The 15,587-nt window shown below is 40.6% G+C and overlaps 7 protein-coding genes across 7 annotated transcripts; 2 read left to right on the top strand and 5 right to left on the bottom strand.

Moving 5' to 3' along the window:
• Positions 1–1,125, bottom strand: SAPINGB_P002298 (uncharacterized protein; the record flags this gene model as incomplete). The annotated part of the gene is made up of 1 exon (XM_031997017.1): positions 1–1,125. One exon carries the CDS (start codon positions 1,123–1,125, stop codon positions 1–3), a length of 1,125 nt encoding a protein of 374 aa, XP_031852908.1.
• A 144-nt stretch (positions 1,126–1,269) lies between these two features.
• Positions 1,270–1,917, top strand: SAPINGB_P002299 (uncharacterized protein; the record flags this gene model as incomplete). The annotated part of the gene is made up of 1 exon (XM_031997018.1): positions 1,270–1,917. One exon carries the CDS (start codon positions 1,270–1,272, stop codon positions 1,915–1,917), a length of 648 nt encoding a protein of 215 aa, XP_031852909.1.
• A 61-nt stretch (positions 1,918–1,978) lies between these two features.
• SAPINGB_P002300 (uncharacterized protein) lies at positions 1,979–2,824 on the bottom strand (the record flags this gene model as incomplete). The annotated part of the gene is made up of 1 exon (XM_031997019.1): positions 1,979–2,824. The coding sequence occupies one exon, from the start codon at positions 2,822–2,824 to the stop codon at positions 1,979–1,981; it is 846 nt and encodes a 281-aa protein (XP_031852910.1).
• Positions 2,825–3,254: 430 nt separating this feature from the next.
• Positions 3,255–4,340, top strand: SAPINGB_P002301 (uncharacterized protein; the record flags this gene model as incomplete). The annotated part of the gene is made up of 1 exon (XM_031997020.1): positions 3,255–4,340. One exon carries the CDS (start codon positions 3,255–3,257, stop codon positions 4,338–4,340), a length of 1,086 nt encoding a protein of 361 aa, XP_031852911.1.
• A 154-nt stretch (positions 4,341–4,494) lies between these two features.
• Positions 4,495–6,984, bottom strand: SAPINGB_P002302 (uncharacterized protein; the record flags this gene model as incomplete). The annotated part of the gene is made up of 1 exon (XM_031997021.1): positions 4,495–6,984. One exon carries the CDS (start codon positions 6,982–6,984, stop codon positions 4,495–4,497), a length of 2,490 nt encoding a protein of 829 aa, XP_031852912.1.
• Positions 6,985–10,998: 4,014 nt separating this feature from the next.
• On the bottom strand, positions 10,999–11,838 carry SAPINGB_P002303 (uncharacterized protein; the record flags this gene model as incomplete). The annotated part of the gene is made up of 1 exon (XM_031997022.1): positions 10,999–11,838. One exon carries the CDS (start codon positions 11,836–11,838, stop codon positions 10,999–11,001), a length of 840 nt encoding a protein of 279 aa, XP_031852913.1.
• Positions 11,839–12,379: 541 nt separating this feature from the next.
• On the bottom strand, positions 12,380–15,136 carry SAPINGB_P002304 (uncharacterized protein; the record flags this gene model as incomplete). The annotated part of the gene is made up of 1 exon (XM_031997023.1): positions 12,380–15,136. One exon carries the CDS (start codon positions 15,134–15,136, stop codon positions 12,380–12,382), a length of 2,757 nt encoding a protein of 918 aa, XP_031852914.1.
• Between the last annotated feature and the right edge of the window lie 451 nt (positions 15,137–15,587).

Below are 15,587 nucleotides of genomic sequence, written 5' to 3' on the forward strand. Positions count from 1 at the left end.
TTACTTTCTAAGCTTACGTCTAAGAATAAAATAGATGATAGCAGCAATGAGCGTGACACGGAAAGCAAGCCCTGCATAAATGGCTTTTGCAAGGAATGGGAAATAGTTTGCTAAAGCTTTGCCAGTAATGTCTAGCTGGCCTTCATGATACCTGTTAACTGGACCTCTAAGGAACGCATCACGTTTAGTCTTGACATAGTTGTATGAAAAAACGTAAATGAAAAATCTAATATCGGGAGCAGTAAGCGTTGGGAACAAGAAAAACTGGGCGGCTGAATGTGGTTGGAAAAGCTCAAGCAAGTCAACAATAACACCATGAGTCAACCCCCAAAGTTTGTAGGGAAGAACAGCTTTATCTGTTTCATTAGGAACTGACAAAACCATATCACGGGGCTCTGTAAGATCAATGGCACCAAAGTGCATTTCTCCAAAGGCATTTATTCGACTTAAGGTTGATACAAGAGGTTTAGGGAGAAAGGGAGATTTGTGAAGACGTAGGCGGTCACCGAGACCAACTGTCTCAAAAGAAGATGCTCTTTCTGGGAAATATAGCTGATCAACAGGAATCCAAAATGCGCGATCAATCTCAGTCGGCTGAAGAGTTAAAAGAGATTCTTTATAGGAAAGCCGGACAGCATCTGGGGTTAAAACGTACACAAAGGGGCATAGCGTCATAAGAGTGATACGACCCCATGATGTTTTGACAAGTCGCTGATCAAGTGGACCAACCAAACGTCCCAGTTTATTAAGATCGAAGCCGACTTCTTCAAGAGTTTCGCGTACAGCACAAGCCTCGTCAGATTCATCGTCAGGGTCGCGCTTACCTCCGGGAAGTGCAACATGTCCCGACCAGCGGTCCCCTTTGCGAGAAGTTCGTTTAATAAATAAAATTTCTGGATAAGATGAAATAGAGGCGTCAGTTCCTGCATTGATCAGGTCGGTTACCGAGGAGGGGTCACTGTCGAGATCACAAGTTGCCAAGTTGGGGAAACGTAAAATAAGAGCTACAGAAGAGCGGCGCTTTACAATATCATCTTCAACATGGATACCATGGAAATTTGTGGAGATGTTGCGTAGAGCATCTCCAATTTGAGAAATTGATGGTGGAGGTGTTTGTTGAGTCATTGTGATGGATAGGAAGAAAGATAGTTGAAAAGCGGGGCACCAAAAAAATAAAAAAAAATAAAAAAAAAACAACGTGCAAAAACCTTTCGGTAAGTTGGCTTCTTACTAATTCTATCTAACGCAATTCCATACCACCACCACATCATGACTTCACGAACTGACCGTCCTTCAATTGTAGGACCCGAATCCCCACAGCAGCCCTACCCTTTGTTTTCAGATACAGTTGTAGTGGCAGGTTTTGGGCGTGGATCATCTGACTTAGGAATTCCTACAGCAAATATTCCACCTGATTCGTACGAACCTGTGCTTAAGGCAACTACAGGTTATGAAGCTTCAGACACCGGAATCTATTACGGGTATGCGCGAGTGGACGTTGGAAACGCAAAGGCTCTTTCTGCTTGCGAAGAACGAAATAAAGAGTATCTTAAAGATAGAGGTGGATCTAATGGTAGCATAGTCAATCCTCAAGGACGTGACATTGATTTTACTTTTGGAGCCAGTTTGAGTGATAAGGATGCTGGGGTTGTTTACCCAATGGTAATGAGTGTTGGATGGAACCCATTTTATGGGAATTCCAGTAGAAGTGCAGAAATTTACATTATGCACAAGTTTGGTGGTCCATTTTACGGTGCGCGAATTCGGTACGTTGTTTTGGGGTACATAAGACCGGAGCTTGACTACGTGTCTGTTGAAGCTTTGATTGCTGATATTAACACAGACGTGCAAGTTGCTGAACGGTCCTTAGCTAGAAAGGAATATTCCAAGTACAAGGATGATGCGTTCTTTAGATAGGGGGAGGGGAGATATAACGGTATATAGAAAAAAGTTTTCAAAACTCTTTTTTTTTTTTTTTTTAATCGGTCTTTTTAGAGGAACGACCAGAACCTGTGGATAAAGCGCGCTTAGCTAAAAGAACCATCTTGTAGAACCAAAAGACATTAAGGAAATCAAGCGAAAGATTAGCGGCGAGGACGCCAATAGCGACCCAGAGAGGATACTGGCGAGTTGCAACTTCGAGATAAAGCACGTCGTAAGCAACTCGGAAAGCTTGGTAAAATCCCCAAGCAATACGTACAAAGAAGAAGGTGGAAAGTAAAAGCACACCATTAATCTTTTGAACTGTAAAAGAAATTGTGCCTTCAGGGAGATGAGAAGCAAACCAATTGACGTTGAGAAAGGGAGTGGAGAGCTCAAACAATAAAAAGTGTGGGCTATAAAAGAGCAGGAATGGTCGCGTGGACTGTAGAAAGACGAAAAAGGCGGAAACTCCATGCACGAGAAAGCCGACACCAAATACTTTGATGAATTTGACACAAATGAAGATATCCCAAAGAAAGTAGCCAAGGGCCATGGCGGTGATGAAGCCGGCGTAAGGAGTGTATGAATAAACTCTGTTTTCAGCAAGCACCTTATCGCCAAAAAGTGGGTAAGAAAGTGCGACGATTAGAATAGATTGGACATGCGATACAACATGAATGTCAAAGTTGACACGCGTCTTGGGTGTCAGTGTGCGATAAGATGGAAGAAAATATGGCGAGAGGTATCTTGAAGCTATGAATACACCATGATAAAAAGCTGTGGCCAGCACCATTTCCGATGCATGTTTTGCAAAAACCGTGTATCCAAGAGCGTCAGCTACCGGCTTAACAAGAGACTCCAGACCCGGGATAGAAAAGGATGCAAGTGGATCAGCAAACATATCTATGTGAAATTTAAAAAAAAAAAAAAAAAAAAAATGAAAATGAAGTTCTTAAAATTTAGGGAGATTTGGGAAATTTTAAACTGAGGCTTTTGATGAAGATGTGCAAGGAAGGGCTTGCCTTGAAACGGAGGTTTGTTGGGGGGAAGCCATAAAAAAAATAAAATAAAAAAATAAAAAAAGCACACACACACAGACACAAATGTACAAAAATGTATTTAAGGTATTATATATACATATATATATAAAGACACCCCTTAAATACAACAGCTTGTGAACACGCTGGAAATTTGCACGTGCATTTTAGAAAATTTTTCGTCAAAAGTATAAAAGCTCCACCATTCCCACGTATACCTGATATCATCATCACTTTTCCACCCAACAATCTATTCATCTCACTAACTCAATCAATTAACCAATCACCACTACAATGACCTATCCTCTCGTCGCCCTCGGAAACCCCCTCTTGGATATCCAAGTCAATGTTGACAAGGCTTACCTTGACAAGTACGACCTCAAGGAGAACGATGCTATCCTTGTTGAAGACAAGCACATGCCCATCTTTGCTGAGGCTTCGGCCAAGCCTGGTGTCAAGTTCATTGCTGGTGGTGCTGCCCAGAACGCTGCCCGTGGTGCCCAGTACGTTCTTCCTCCTAACTCCGTTGTCTACTTTGGTTCTGTTGGCAAGGATGAGTACTCTGAGCAACTCCTCAAGGCCAATGAGGTTGCTGGCGTCAAGTCTGCTTACCTTGTCCACGATGACATCCCCACCGGCAAGTGCGCTGCTTTAATTAACGGTGAGAACCACCGTTCTCTCGTCACTGACCTTGCTGCTGCCAACCACTACAAGCTTGAGCACCTTAAGGCTCCTGAGAACTGGGCTCTTGTTGAGGGTGCTAAGTACTACTACGTCGGTGGCTTCCACTTGACTGTCTGCCCCCCTGCCATCAATGCTATTGGTGAACATGCTTCCCAGCACACTGACAAGACTTTTGTCATCAATCTTTCTGCTCCTTTCCTCTGCCAATTCTTCCAGGAGCCCATGGACTCTTCAAGCCCCTACTGGGATGTTCTCATTGGTAATGAGAGCGAGGCTGCTGCCTGGGCTGAGGCTCACGGTTTGGCCGACAAGAAGGATGATGTCAAGGCCATTGCTGCTGCCATTGCTGTCCTCCCCAAGGCTAACGCCGAGAAGCCCCGTGTTGTCATCATCACTCAGGGTACTGATCCCACTGTCGTTGCCAAGGCTTCCAAGGCTACTACTGGCTTTGGTGCTGACGCCGATGCCTCCAAGGTTGATATCACCGAGTTCCCTGTCCGCAAGATTGCTGCTAGCGAAATTGTTGACACCAATGGTGCCGGTGATGCTTTTGCTGGTGGTTTCCTCGGTGCTCTTGTTGAGGGCAAGTCCATTGAGGAGGCTGTTGATGTTGGCCAATGGCTTGCTTCTGTTTCCCTTAAGGAAGTTGGCCCCTCTTTCCCCTACAGCCCCAAGGTTTCTTACACCAAGGCCTAAGCTGTCTTTCCTTCTCCTTGACTAGACGATATTTCAACATTCTCGTTACGTTTTCTCTTTTTTTAATGTCTTTTTTTTTACGATGCTCATGACTTTATGTATATAATAATGTATAGACGGATGTTTCAACAATCATCCTTTTTTTTATTTATTTTCAAACCGTTCCATTCATCTCACGCATATAAACTTCTTTTAGACCATCAATATGCCTGCTGCGGTCGTTAAAAAGATATGCTTCTTCTTCTGATAATGCATTTCCATAAACCGCTTCGCCTCTGTGTAATCTTTCATCCACATCACGTTTGCTTCTTTCTCGTTCCTCATCTATCCTGTTTGCTATTCTTGCACGCAGATACCACCCTTCATAGCGGTCTTTTTGGGAAATCCCCTTGTTTGAAGTAGTATCATCCTCTTTCCCCACAGCCCGGATAACTGCCAAAGCATTTTCTAATGCTGCAATATTAGCTTTACTTGAAGAATCGAGCACTCTTTGGCGCTCAACTTTGTACATTGCTTCTGGGTCTTCAGCTCGAGCTGGCGGGGTATATACGTTAAGTCCTGCTGCTATGGCAGTTTCCTGTGCCTTTTTATCAAGAACAGAGTATCTCTTTTCTCTCTGCTTGGCCTTTTCCCGGTACGCTGCGATACTGGCTGAATCTGGACCAAGAACATCGCAATCCTTTGTACGACGAATCCGGCGGATTCGATCAATCATGTAGCCACTAACAGCACCACCAAGTTTGCGACCAGCTTCTTCCTCATCATATTTAAGATAATCCAAAGCTGGGCGACCAAGCCGTACTGCATCATCGTTTGCACAGTAACTTTCTTCAGGAAGATATCTCCAAGACAAGCAATAAGGATCATCCAGACACTTTTGCTGGCACAAATATGGTGAATTCCATGGATGCTTACCACTGTCAATATCTTCGTCATCACCCACAATTTCGTCCTTTTTTTGACGTAAAGCCTCTTCTTCATCGATTGTTTCGCCATTTTGTAATTTTAGCTCTTTATCTGCACGTTCTTGACGTAATTTTTCTAAAGCTTCCAAAAAAGATTGCTTGGAGTATTCTTTAGTACGAGCCATGCTATTCCAACCAGGCATAAATGGCTCAATGTATGGAGCAACAAAGTCGCGATAAATGTCAGCATAAGTGATGTGACGCTTTTGTTCTGGAGAAAGTAATCGCTCATATTCCCACAGAATTTCAACATCCATGGAGCTCAAATGATGGAAACTGACAGCTTTGTTACACCATTCGGACCGTTTTATGGCCAAATCCCAATGAGGGAACTTGGTGAACTTTTGTCCCACACGATTTGATCCTTGGAAAATGCGTGACCCAGCTTCATACTCCTCTCTTTCGCGACGTTCGAGGTTTCTGCGCCACCAACTATCATAAGTATCTCCTTGTTTCCAGAAGTCGTTCCAGTCATCTTGCACTGTTAACAACCCCACATCAAATTTCTTCAGCATAGCAGCTACCATAAAATCGCCGCAACAAACGTCCAGCGTTTGGGCCTCGTACTCTCGAGCAAGTCCTTCATAAGTTCCAAACGTCATGTTCATTGCGGCGCGTGACAAAACCACACCAGACCCTCCATGTGCAAATGGCTGATCCTCAATAACTTGATGGTTACCGATGTAATATGGTTTTGTGTGATCCAACATATTTAAATAATCGAGAAGGTTATCAAGCATAATATACGAATCACCATCCATGAAAACAAACCAACGAACATGCTTTGGAGCGGTTTTCCATGCATGCTCCAACATTGGAAGATTCTTAAACTTGTCAAGATCCCAACCACCCGTCAATGGTGTGTGACCTGGATCAACAATAGCGTGTGTGTTCCGCAACCGTTGAAGTTCTCGATAAAGTTTAAATTGTTCAGACTTGCGTGTGGTCTCCGAAACGTTAGCCAATGTATCAACAACCTCATATCCTGCAAGCGAAGACGATTGATCAGCATAGAGACCAAAATATGGTACTCGGGTAAGTGTAGTGGCTGCGTGAATTGGCAACCGGTTCCACAGTACTGTAGCACCAGTCTTAATCATTAAAAACATGTTTTCAGCACCTTGAGCATAGTCAGAAACTAGAGTTTGTTTAAGAAACTCTGATCTACTTGGGTAGTCATTTAGTGGCCGTTGCTCGGGTCGTAGACTTTCGATCAGTTGGGTGGACTGGCGTTTGTGAGCTGCACCGTAGGCATCGTGTGGTCGCCACGCATCATCCATAACAAAACTGTTACGCTCTGAACCTGGGTGGTAAGCCAATTTTTTGCCCTTTTTCCCGTAAGAAAGTTCTCCTGGAGATGTATATTCAAGTAGTTTTTGCTTGTGATGACGGTCGCGGAGCGAAGGAGGTGGAGGTGGAGGTGGATATGTTTGGTGCCTTCCCCCCCACAAACCATGTGGTCTTTGGTTCCTTCTAAAGCCATTAAATGTAGTTGATGTTTCTGAAGCAGATTTTCTGTGGCTCGGTATCGAAATAACAAGTATAACAAGAGCTGTGAAGAAAAAAATGGCGGAAATGGTTGTAATCATTCGACGGGACAAATACCCAGTGATTCTAAACCGATTTTTTGTTTTCGGCCTGGCTTGAAAGCCATAATAGCCATTGGGTTGCTGAAACATAGCTTTTGGTGATTCGTTTTTATTATTATTTTAAAAATTAAAAATGAATAGAATTGGGGGGAATCCCTAGATGAAGAAATTTGTTGATAAACAGCCGGATTTTGTTAGTAACCGTCGTATTTTTAAAGTAAGTACATATTTTCGGCCTTCATAGATATTCTCTCCCACCCCTTAAATCAACAAATAAGACAGCGTCTTGGATATTGCTTTTTTTTTTTTGCAGTATAAGAACCGCTTATAAAATGATAAATCTCACTCCATTGATATGCTTATATTCTTTGAGTTTATAAAATTGTGGAGAAGATAAAAATCTTCGATGCTCTAACGAAGCATTACGTGGGCTCGTTAAGATGTTCGGAGGGCCCTGAAGACGTAATCCTCAAGACAATAGAAATGATAAATTTCAGCCTTTTTTCAACTTGACGGATTTTATCTACCATATAATTTCAATCTGATTCAACAATTACAGGGGAAAAAAAACTTGAAAGCTGAGTGCTTTCTTTTTAAGAACAAAAAAAAAATTAAGCATAATTTGTTCATTTGTTTTTTTTTTTTTTTTTTTTTTAAAATGTTAGCTTTTTATTCTTAAATTCTTAAATGTTTAAGTAACGTTTACCAACGTTTAAGAACTTAAAATGGCTAATGTGACCAATAAGATCAGAAATTATTGTGAAGAATAAGAATATTCCTTTTTTTTTCTTTTTGAAATCATTAGTAGACCAGGTTTCTTATAATAGGGGTTTTTTATCAGGTTATTGTCCAAGAAATTCCTCTTCTTGTAGAATCTAAACAATTAGCTTTTTGTTAAACAAAATTTTATAAGTTTAATTAACAAACAAGCAAACATCTGGTTGCGGCTTCTTCTTAAAGTAATTTTAAATGTATGATTAAACTGTTAATAGTTTTTAAGCTCGATTTTAATAGGTGTTGCTTTTTATGTCACAATAACTTCAAAACAGACTCCTGTTATAATGAATTAGCTAACCCTAGAATCAAACCCGCAAGCGAGAGCATTTTGTTGTAAATGATTTTGGAGAGCATTGTAAGAAACTTTTTCAATCGTCTAAATATTTCCCCTTGGCTTTATGATTATACAGTGTAATTGTGCAGAGACTTATTTTGTCTAATACATTCTACGTGACAAAGAATTTATTTTCATCTTTTGGCAATCATTTTTTGATAGTCTAAATCATTTCAAAAATATATTGTATATAGTTAATTAACTATTTAATTATAATTAAATTACATTAATGTAAATAGTGTTTATTAGATTATTGTTTCATTTTGGCTGATATGCTTGCTAGATTGATTCTTTTTTGTGGGATAAATTGATAATAACATGTAAACCTAAACCTGTGATATTGACACGATTTAAGCCTCGGGCCAATTTATATTTTTCATTTATATGATGCCAAATTTCAAGAATAAAAAATCAAAAAAACACCTATTTATAAACTAGACTAAATTTAGTCTTGTTCCATATCACATCTAGAAATCTTACCAAAATGTAATTTTTTTTTTTTTGATAATTGTTATTACTACTACGATGGTTCAGAAACTAAAATCAATTTGATCCTTAACTGTAATTTTACGTCAAAATGTTATTCAAATATTTGGCAATTTAATGAATTTGGACTTTAGTAAATTCAATATGTTTATAACCTATTTCCTTACTATATTTAAGACAAATAAATATGTTATAAACATTTTTATCACAATAACGCTCTTTGATTTTTCTTCAATTGACACCTTTGGGATTTTTCGCACTTTTTCCCCTAGTAAAGTGGTGGTTTACTAAACAAATAAATGTGGTAAATTTATTTTTTCCCCCACTATAAAAATTGCTTAATAAACATTTTTTTTTTTTTTTATTTAAAACACACACACCTGGTAAATTTATAAATTTAATATTTTCTGTGGTCAAATAAGTACACACACCTGGTTAAATAAGCATATTTAAATGTTTAATTCACCGTATATAATAAATTTGGAATTTTTGAAATTTTTTTAAAAAAATCCTTAAATTAAAATTATAAATTATATATTTATTTATATATATATAGCTTGGTAGCAATGCCTCAAGCTTGTTCGTCAAGCGAGCATCATTGTTTGTTCATCGGAGTATCAACGCGTCAAACTTGTTTAAGTGAGCATCCATCGTTTTTCTAACGCTTCAAACTTGTTCTTCAAGTGAGCATCATCGTTTATTCTTCTAAGTATCAACGCGTCAACTTGTTTAAGTGGGCATCATCTTTCTTTTTTCTAAGTATCAACGCTTCAAACTTGTTCGTCAAGTGAGCATCATCGTTCTTTCCTCCAAATATCAACGCGTCAAAATCGTTTGTCACCAGCAAGTGAACCATCTTCATAATTGTAAAACTATTTTAAGATTGTTAATATCATGACCTTTTCTGAAAGAAAAAAAAAAAGATTTATAGTACTTTAAACTTCTCAAATTTCCATATCTTAAAAGACGAATTGTATTAGAAAAAAAAAAAAAAAAAAAGGTGATGTGTTAAAAGAAAAAAAAAGGCGAAGAGCAGCTTTTTTTATTTTTTTTTAAAGATTTAATCTAAAGAGAATTCTTATTGGCTAAGCAAAGAAAAGCGCATTTTGGTAAAAATGTACTTTAAGTCTAATCGGCTCTATCGTAATCACGTTATATTAGTAATCATTGTTCTTATGGAAATATCATATCGTTATGTTTGATAAATTGTTTAAATATGTCTATTTCGTTGTAAGAAGCTAGAAATTAAAATATTATTTCATCTATTATTTCCAACTTAACAATCAATTTAATTTTTTATATCTATATATATTCATCATATCAACAATAAATAAAAGATAAAAGATAAAAGATCTACTTTGTAACACACTCCAATCAACATATAAACTTATGGTTACATAATGATTGATTAAGGCTCAACAAAACTTAGTCCTACTGAAGCTATTGACAAAACCAATTGTCCATATTATATATTTTATATATACTTATCTATTTTCTAGTAATAGTGCCACGGAATTTATTTAGTATTTGGACACGGACTTAAAGGAGCAGTCAACTTATGGAAATTAAGATTCTTTACTTGGACCATCTTTGCCAGATGTAAATTAGATCATGTTGTATTTATGAATCATGATTAAAAAACGGTTGTTATTATTAGCCAGCTATCTAAAAACCTATAGGTTTCCTTATAATTATATTTAATGTTTGCTATGTTCAAACGAGTCACATCACAATAAATTAAATAAAAAAGAAATGATAATATTTACATAGTAACAATTTCTTTTTAAAATATATCTTCATATCTCTGAGAATACACTACTTCAATGAATGGCAAAACTTGAACAACCTCGGGCTTCCTTAGTAACTGTATTTTTTCCTGGTCTCGAGACGACATTCTGTAGATCATCTATAGTCTCTTCAGTACCATTTAATTTGAAAAAAAAGAGGTAGGGTAATACTAAGAATCAAACTTTTTTTTTTTTTTTTTTTGTGTGAACTATGATTTGACCTTAAAAACACCAAGTGTTGACGTATTACACCAAAGATTAGTATTTAAATATCTCAATTAAGGCTTTACAGGTTAAACAGTAAACTACTCATATACATGTATATTTTAGGTTTACTAGTACTTGAATTATTTGAAATTATAAAACGATTGTTTGACTGGAGGTAGATAAACTTAAACGACTTAAGCTAATATTGTGGGGAAAAAGAAGAATAAGAAAGGTAGCCATTAGGCGACATACAAATATATAAAATTGTAAAAGGTGGAAAAAAAAAAAGTGACAATTGTGATTTTGAATCAAAATGCAATAATCACAAACCCTTTCAAGCATGTCAAGATTAGTTCCTGTTCATAAGTTCTACTTTATCATTAAATGACCGGATAATAGTAATTCCCCAAAGCCAAAGTATGATTTCCTTAAGGTTCTTAAAATGAATTTTAATTTTTTTTGAGTCCAACAGTTTAATATTTAAAAGTACTGTATTAAAAATAACAAAATAATTTAAATTTTAGGGGCACCAACGTGAGAACCACCATCAAGAGGCAGAACGACACCGTTAACATATGCTGAAGCCTTTGAAGTAAGGAATAATGTAACGCCAATGATATCGGACCGCAGACCAAGTCTCTTAAGAGGATTGGTCTCGGCCATGTGGTCACCAACACCGCCAGAAAGGAAGCCGGCCGTCATTTTCGAGGGGAAGAAGCCAGGAGCCAAAATATTGACGGAGATATGTTGGGGACCCAGATCGACGGCCAGTTGCTTGCCAAGTTGGTGGACACCGGCCTTGGAAGCATTATAAGCAAATCCGTTAGGCATAAGACCAGTAAGACCGGCGACGGAGCCGGTGATAATGACGCGTGCAGGGTCTTCTGGGGTTCCAGCCTTTCTGAGAAGATCAAGGAATGCAACAACGGTGAAAAACACACCGCGAACGTTAAGGTCCATAACCTTGGCGAAAGCAGAGTCTGGGAACTTCTCAATTTCCTCAGCCCATGTGGCACCAGCGTTGGCAATGACGATATCAGCGCGGGGTTCCAAACCCTCTTCCTTGTTGACTTTATCAAAAGCAGCACGCAGGGCGTCGGCACCAGCCTTGGTTGAAACATCTGCAGGGATGGAATAGGCCTTTCCGGGGAGGTTCTTTTCCTTAGCAATAGCATTGAGCTGGCTGACAGCTTTGGCACAGGCATCTACCTTGCGGGACGAAATGTAAACACGAGCAGCGCCACCGAGGAGAAGAGCTTCGGCCATGTCGTAGCCAAGGCCACGGGAAGAGCCTGTGATGACGGCGACCTTTCCAGGAACAGCATAGATATCAATGAGATCCTTGGTAGACATAATTGTGGGTGGTATTGAAAAGGTATAGGTTTAAAATATTGAACTTTGGTATTAGTGAAAAGTGTTTATGTGAAAAATAGAGTGTTGATCCAAAAATTTAAGGTCGAAAAGGCTTCCTTTTATACTTTGTAAGGTGGCTTTTTTTGGGGGGAGGGGGACACTTTTATTTGTGGGGCAGCAAAAAGTAATTGAAATATCCGCCAAAAGATTTTCCCACGTATTTTTTTTTTCTGGCACCTCGGCTAAAAAAACAGGGAAGGTGGGGAGCCTTTCAGGACCAGCAACAACACCTGGTGACGCGTGCCCAGATAAAATTGCCCGCATGTATATAAAAAGACCCGGCCGGCCCCTCGGTCTAAGGACTTGGGATAGAAAAAATTCAACAAGTATCCTCCACTTAACTTACAAATGGCAATTATTTAAAATATTCTACATGTAAAAGAAAAAAGAAAAAAGAAAAATTAAAAGAAAATTCATGAATAATTCAAATTCTATTAAAAAAAATAAAAAAAAAAGTTAAAAAAAATTCAAGCAGAGTTAATCACCCATTAATTAAATCAGACACTGGGACCCGAGTAGCACTCGCCGGTGCACTTGATCCAGGTCCTGTCAATCCTCCAGTATTATTATTATTATTATTATTATTATTATTATTATTATTATTATTATTATTATTGTTGTTGTTGTTCCTTTTTTCTTGATCTTCCTGATCATCTTCTTTCGTCTCTTCATCTTCTTCCTTCATTATAGCATCTCCATCCTCTTCTTCTTCCTCTTCTTCTTCATCATCCTTGCCATTTTTCTTGCGCTTCCCTCCAACTGAAGCTCCAGCAAGCATCGGAAACATGACACCGCCTGTTCCGGTCCCCATAAACTTTCGTGGACCTTGACCTTGTCCTGGTCCGGCATTTTCATTGCTTCCGCGTCGTCGTACCAATGCACTCAAAGACGACGATCCCACGACACCTGCAGGAGGACCACCAGACAAACTAGCAGCAGATGCAAACCGTCGCATAGCACCAGAAGGCCCAGCAAGTGCAGTCGCACTGTGACTTGTGTGTAACAGTGATGTTCGGAAAATTGTGCTTCCATTTGGAGAACCGGGTCCAGATCTTGGGAGCCCAGCAGAAGTAGGACCTGATGGACCCATACCGTTATCTAACTGTGGCTGCATGTGTCGGCCAAGTGATAAAGAACGAATACTTGGCAACTGCACCCCATGACTTTCGCGATCAGTCGATGAAGCCATGGCTCCAGGACCACCCAAAAATCGCCCAGAAGCTCCACCATCTAGTCCAGGTTGCAGTGGAGGTACTTGTGGTACGTGCAATTCATTAGGCCCACCTCCACGAGGATGAAGTCTTGGTGAGTGTGCAGGAGTTGCCAGCGGTGTGTAGTCCGGTGTGGGCGAAGTAGTAGGTGAAAACATGGGTGAGGATGGAGCTGTCGACACTGGTGAGTTTGGTCGCGAGCGTTTGGCACGGTGCTGCAGGTACACGTTACTGCCGTGGTGTTCGTCTCCGTGCAAAGCTGTTAATGGCGTCATGCGGGGAAACCCGTGCAGGTGGTGATGTGCTGCAGAGTGCCCGAGCACATGATGGGACGATGTGGATGAAGATGCTGAAGAGGGACCGCCATTGTGCATTGGATGAATAAGTCCAGAGGGTCCATGTGGGGATGTGTTTGCGCTTTTTTGACCACCAAAATACGATGATAAGCTCGGCGAAGACTTTGTGGAATGCAGAGAAGAAAATGTGGCAGAGGGGGAAGAAGCAGATGAGGATGAGGATGAGGATGAAGATGATGAAGACGACGAAGAAGGAGTAGCTCCAGAGGCCCCAGAACTAACCACTGCGGCAGCAGCTGCACGAGCTTTGGCAGCAGCCTGTTCGCGTTCAAGTTGTTGAGTGGCTGCTGTGGCCAACGCATTCATATCAAAGGGTGAGGAGTACGATGCACGCGTTAAAGTAGAGTGCGGTACTCGCACAAATTGTGGTGCACCACTGGGCAGAGACGGGGGTGCATTCAGGGGTCCACTTAGGGGAGCACTCAGGGGTGGAACGTTTTGATGGTTAAGATTGGAGGACCCCACAGCTAGCGACACAGGTGGAAGGGTTGGTGATGATGGTGATGATGAATAGGGTGAGTTGAGCGTTGTAGAATAGCCACTACGAGGAAGACCAGGATGGCTTGTAGGAATAGGCGGGTTCATACCGGCCATAGAAGTGTATGAAGGTGAAGCCGAGAGTGGAGAAGATCCGTGGGGAGCCAGTGCGCCATTTGGTGAAGAGGCTAAAGATGTTAAAGAGCTGACGCTAGATAGCGCGCTAAGTCGCTCTGTGCCTGAAGGACGAGTACTTGAAGCTCCATAGTGCCCAGGGCTTTGCTGTTGATGCTGAAGTTGTTGTTGTTGATTTTGATTTTGGTTTGGGTTTTGATGCTGTTGTTGCAGTTGCTGCTGGTCAGTTGGAAAAGTGTCTGTGATTTTAGTATATGATCGGGATGTCTGCGCAGAAGCTTGTAGCGAGTGCGGTGGTGGCAAAGTCGGACCCAAGGGCCGAGGTACGGGTTGGTCTATAGAAGTTGTAGTACCTTGGCTACCTGTCAAATGGTCTTGTATGGGTGTATATGATGGGAACGAAGTTTGACCTTGAAAGGGGTACCCCTGTTGCTGTTGTTGTTGTTGCTGAGCTGCTAAAGCATGGGGCATAGGAAGTGTATTTGACGGCAGCAAGTGTTGTTGTTGTAGTTGTTGTTGTTGTTGCTGTTGCTGTTGCAGTTGTTGCTGTTGTTGCAGTTGATGCTGTTCCTCCGAAGCAACCACTCCTGGTTGCACTGATGCTTGACCCGGAACTTGTGTCTCTATCGAATCCTCTGCAGGCTTATTTTTGCGGGGAGCACGCTTTTGTTTCTGAGGTTGCGCTTCATCTTGCAATTGTTGCGGTTGCAGTTGCGGTTGCTGTGGTGGCTGCAGTTGCAGCTGTTGATGTTGCTGTTGCTGTTGCTGTTGCTGTTGCTGTTGCTGTTGTGTGTCTTCACCGGCAAAAGTATACTTCATTACACGGTTGTTTCTGCGCGAGTTTGGATTTGTGTGAATGCGTGAGTGGCGCGTGAGTTCATCGGAGCGCGAAAAACGTTTGGAGCACCCGGGAAAGGTACACGCGTGTGGTTTTTCACCCGTATGAGTACGGATATGCCGGGTTTGATGCTCAAGTCTATGAAAAGCCTTGCCACAAATGGGGCACTTGTAGGGCCGCGGCAGCTCAGGTTTGCTGGAGACTGGGGGCATGGGTTTCATTGAGATAAACAAACAAGAATAAAAGTGAAGTTTTAAATAAGACTGTTTTTTGTAGGTTAGTTGGTGATGACGATAAGATAGGTTTTTAGAAATAAGTAGTTGATAGATGGTATGAGTGAAAGTTAACACCGTAGGGTATAAGATAATATTGACACGATGAGGAAATTTACAACAAGTGGTTCTTGATTGTTTGAGCTCTTTTAGATGGTGTGGTGGTAGAAAGAAAGAGAGAAAAAAAAAGCAGCAAGAAATAAAAGAAAAAAAAATTTTGTGGGTTTGTGCGGGTCCTGGCCAGCCGGAGATGTTACAATTCCTTTTTTTGGGGGGGAATTGCAGTTGTAACAAAATTTTCCCCCGTGGGGAAGTCTTTTTTATATGTAAAGCCAAGCCTACTTCGGAGCCACAAGCCGCCCGCCCAGTTAACTATGCGTGTCTAAATGGGTGCGGTGGC

This window comes from Magnusiomyces paraingens, assembly GCF_902498895.1.
Source record: "Magnusiomyces paraingens strain CBS 517.90 genome assembly, contig: contig2, whole genome shotgun sequence".
In the NCBI taxonomy this organism is placed as follows: Eukaryota; Fungi; Ascomycota; class Dipodascomycetes; order Dipodascales; family Dipodascaceae; genus Magnusiomyces; species Magnusiomyces paraingens.